General features: G+C 38.6%; 1 protein-coding gene across 1 annotated transcript; it reads left to right on the top strand.

Annotated features, from left to right (window-relative positions):
• Window positions 1–284: 284 nt before the first annotated feature.
• LOC149042935 (uncharacterized) lies at window positions 285–3,701 on the top strand. The gene is made up of 2 exons (XM_089213211.1): window positions 285–639; window positions 1,220–3,701. Exons 1-2 carry the CDS (start codon window positions 289–291, stop codon window positions 2,039–2,041), a joined length of 1,173 nt encoding a protein of 390 aa, XP_089069337.1. The 5' UTR covers window positions 285–288; the 3' UTR covers window positions 2,042–3,701.
• The last annotated feature ends 352 nt before the right edge of the window (window positions 3,702–4,053 follow it).

Genomic DNA, 4,053 nt, shown 5'->3' with positions numbered 1-4,053 from the left:
TACTGACTCAGAAGAAGGTCTCAATATGGTAATGGCTCTTACGGCTAGCGACTAAAATTTTGGCAATTTTACTGCTAACGATTATCTTCTTTCCGTTGCAATTAAGATAAATGTTACGCCTCATGCTTTAAGAAAAACAATTTCATAGTTAATTTTAAAAAATGCATCAATGTAGGTCGCTTTTAAGCAAGAGGCCCAAATATCTATGTATTTCGTCTCAGATTACCCCATGCTTGTCAGATGAAATAATCATGCATCTTTTTTCTTCACATTAATAGTGCTATTGTTATGGGCATCGTACAATATCTCCAAGTCGTGCTGTTTGTATTCAATTTGACCCTCTCCACTGAGGCACAGAAAAAAGTAACATGTCAAAACTTCAAGTTTGCTATCGATGACGATGTCATCCATAACCAAATTCTTGAGGGTCACGTGTTTGAAAGATTGACAGTCCCAAACGCCATCCAGTGTCACTTGAAGTGCAAAGATGACTGCCTTTGTGTATCCGTGAATTATTTCCCTCCGTCCAAAGAAAACAATTGTGAGCTCAACGAAGCTAACAAGGACATGGAGCCAGCGGCGATGAAATGGAGGCAAGGGGGAAATTATTATGATTTGGTTAGAAGCTACACGGTGAAGGTGAGATAAGATTATTTATCTAATGTTTTACTCATTTATTTATGAACTTTCGTAAACAAAGTAAATATCCCAAGATGTTCAAGTTCGTAAATAAAATAAATATTTCCACATGATCAAGTTTTGCGGTACTCCTTAAAAGAAAGGTCTGTTATATGTCAGTCTTGGCTAAAGACAATTTTCTGCATATCGTTTTGTCTGCGATATAATTGGTCTAGACAAAACCAAAACTAACTGATTTGGCTAAGAGAGGATTGGGTTCATTGTCTTTCTCGCAAACTTTTTTCTTAACGGCCATGTTGTAATGCGAAGGGAACGGCAGAACAGAAGTGACAACAAATTGCATAAAGACACCATTGACTTAACCATTGCTGTATTACTGCATTTCAAATCTAATTTTGATGGACACTTCATCTCCATTCTGGCACCCCGCTATGTGTTGTAGGCACACGTACTTTGCTCGCACTGTTTGTTATCGATTCGATCCGTTTCCGGTGAGAGTTGTTGATGGTTGCTACAACGCACATGCCAACCCAATTCGATGAGCATGGTGAGCTAAAACATCCTTTAAATGTTGCTGTAGGGTGGAGACAAATATACACCAGAGAAGCATCATTGCAACAACAGATGCTGCCGCACCAATCCTTGTCTCAATGGAGGGGCATGTCAGGAGATTTGTGACACTCACAGCACCAGGTTTAACTGTACCTGTCCTAACACCTACTCTGGTCAGCGGTGTGAGAAGATGAAACACTCGAGAAGCTGCAAAGACATAGCTAAGAACGGTGCCTCGACATCAGGAAAATACGACATCTCAAATTCAGATAATGAACGGTTTTCTGTTTACTGTGACTTGCAGTCTGAACCTGGCTTTGTATGGACGTTAATACAATCGTTTTCCTTTTCCAAGAGAAATACCTTCAATTCTGCAGAGTTTGGCAAAAACCTTGAGATTGATATTGAAGAGGGGGAAGTTAATTGGAACGAGTTCCGACTATCCTTATCACAGATGCAGTATCTTGCTAAACACTCCACACATCTGAGAGTAACTTGTAACTTTTCTACGGATGGCTTGCAGTATACGGACTACGCACGCACTAAGCTGGCAGGTCATGACATTTTTGGTACCTGGAACACCTGCAAGATGTACGAATATGTCAATATCCGAGGAATCTATTGTTCTAATTGCACCGCCCTCACAAAACAAGGGGAAAATGTGTCCTGGCACATAAGGAGTTACACTGGCATAAATCAGCAATGTGAATTTGATGGAAAACCAGGTGGAGTCTCCGGTGAAAAAAATTTCGGAAGATTTGAAAAAAAATTCTTTAATCTGAATCACAGCTGCTCGTTTTCTCCTGCTTCTACAACGCAGCATTGGTTTGGAGCTAAATGTGACGAGTAACTTTTTACGAATTTATTTCCTTTCACAGAAGAGGAAAGACAGCCAACTCAAAGTAGGAAAATATCGGAGCAAGGCTAAGAACTACAAAAGACATCAAGTGCCTCAAAGTTTGGTCCAATTAGGAGTTGAACTTGAACTAAACGTTTAATATTTCAGATAGTTACACTGACCCTTTATCATAGAGGAATGCAGACATGCACAAGAGTGACGTCATAAGCAACCGTAGACCTTAGAAACACAGCGTCCATATTTCAATAATTGAAGGAATTAGGCGGTCTCTGAGCAAGCACTCTTTACCTGCACTTTCATCTTTTCATGTAATGTTCAATAGATAATACACTTACATCTTAATTAAAAGTGAAAGGTCGATAAAATTGGCCTTTTTTTAATATTCGTCTTGGAAAACACATTCAGAGCTCACCATTAGTTGATTTATGGAAATTATTTTCAAGCAAGTGACTAATCGTAAGTTGAAATGCTTGTGTTTAGATTCGGAGATGTTTAAATACCTCCGTTCGTTATTAATTTAATAATGACATGTGTTCTCGTCGAAGGGCGACATTTTCTTGACTCGGTCAATCAACCGTTTTCTCTTAACTTTTACTTTACTTTTCTCTTCTTTGAAAATTAGCTTTGGCTTTGTTAGTTTGATCATTTGTAAAACCAAGCTTTAAGTTTAGGTTTCTTGATTTCGCTTTAAAAAATCCGTACAGTGAGGAGAAATGGTACTTACTTAGTGGCAGTGAGAGGTTAATAATTTCTCCTAGGTGATAAATATGTACAGCTTTGCTTGATTTTAATGTTAGGGGTTCGATGCATAACTGTGAGAAGCCCTCAACAGCCTCTCTTTGACAATGACTAAGGTACTTAAGTGCTTCGTTAGGATCACTGCTTACTTTATAACATTGTACATTTGTTCTTAAAACAATTTTTGAAATGTTCAAAATGTAGGAGATGAAGTAGGTATAGTAGTTGGAGCAGGTGTTTGTCAAGAGAAGCACGAGTGAAGTGTAAAGGTCATTCAGGATTGTTGTACATAATGTGAGACATCATCTTATTTTCCCCTCAAAAATGGTATTCGAATTGCGCGGCCAAAGTACCATTTGACCAAAAAAACCGCTGACGTCACTTTGGTAACATAAAATCGAATTCAGTCGAATTCGGCAACGAGGGCGATATTGTGTTGCTGGTGCCCCGGCTCAGACCAGCAAAACTGTCAGAATCGATCGTTCCGGCACCGGGCATAGAATTTTTCAGTTCCCGAACGTTGTGAGAGGAAAATAGGTGAAATTTGTCTGCAGACAAAGACACGATCTTAACGATCCAACTTGGCCGTAAACGTCGCTTTGTTGGGCAAATTTTGAAGAATTATGCTATGAGCAAAACTTATCCATATTAAAAAGCATGATGGAGGCCCAAGGGATGAAGATGAAGCGCTTTTTGAGAAACGACACTGTGCCAACCAGGGACACTAGTTTTGTGCGTGGTGTAAATTAAATTTGAGTGTTTCTGTACCGTTTCCTTAAATTGTTTTCCTATTTTTTCTCTTTTGCATACTAATACTGCTTAAAAAAGTCATTCCAAACATTCAGCTCCTTTAATATACAAATAACCTAAAAGAAACCCAGTTGAAATATCATCAAAGGTGGTGGATACAAAAGTAAGGAGGTTGCGTGACGTAATTTCCAATTGGACTGTTTTCAGTTTTTGAACCTTTGCATTTGTGGACTCCTTCATAGAGAGTTCAGCCAAAAATAAAGAGCTGGAGCCGGATCGACCATCATTCATAATTCGTGTTCAACTGCCTCTTTTAACTATGGCAAAGTAAATTCCTCTATGGAAACGAAGAAAATATTTCAATAGCGAGAGAATGAGTTTTGTCACCTAGCTGTAAGTATCTAGTGAAAGACAATTTAAAGATTAAATCACTATTCTAAAGGCTATTGGCGATCTCCTTTGTCTGTCTCTGGTCCCTACCGCTTCTTGTTGTGAAATTACTTGTTTTTTTTTTG

This window comes from Pocillopora damicornis, chromosome 7 (assembly GCF_964200805.1).
Source record: "Pocillopora damicornis chromosome 7, jaPocDami1.2, whole genome shotgun sequence".
Lineage (NCBI taxonomy): Eukaryota > Metazoa > Cnidaria > Anthozoa > Scleractinia > Pocilloporidae > Pocillopora > Pocillopora damicornis.
Note: the sequence above shows the minus strand (reverse complement) of the source record. Positions and strands in the feature narration are given on the sequence as shown.

What these genes read in the sequence shown, in the direction of transcription:
- LOC149042935 (XM_089213211.1), top strand. Translation starts at nt 289, where the DNA reads ATGGGCATCGTACAATATCTCCAAGTCGTGCTGTTTGTATTCAATTTG. An exon ending in TTAGAAGCTACACGGTGAAG is followed by an intron (nt 640 to 1,219) that starts GTGAGATAAGAT and finishes ATGTTGCTGTAG; the next exon opens with GGTGGAGACAAATATACACC.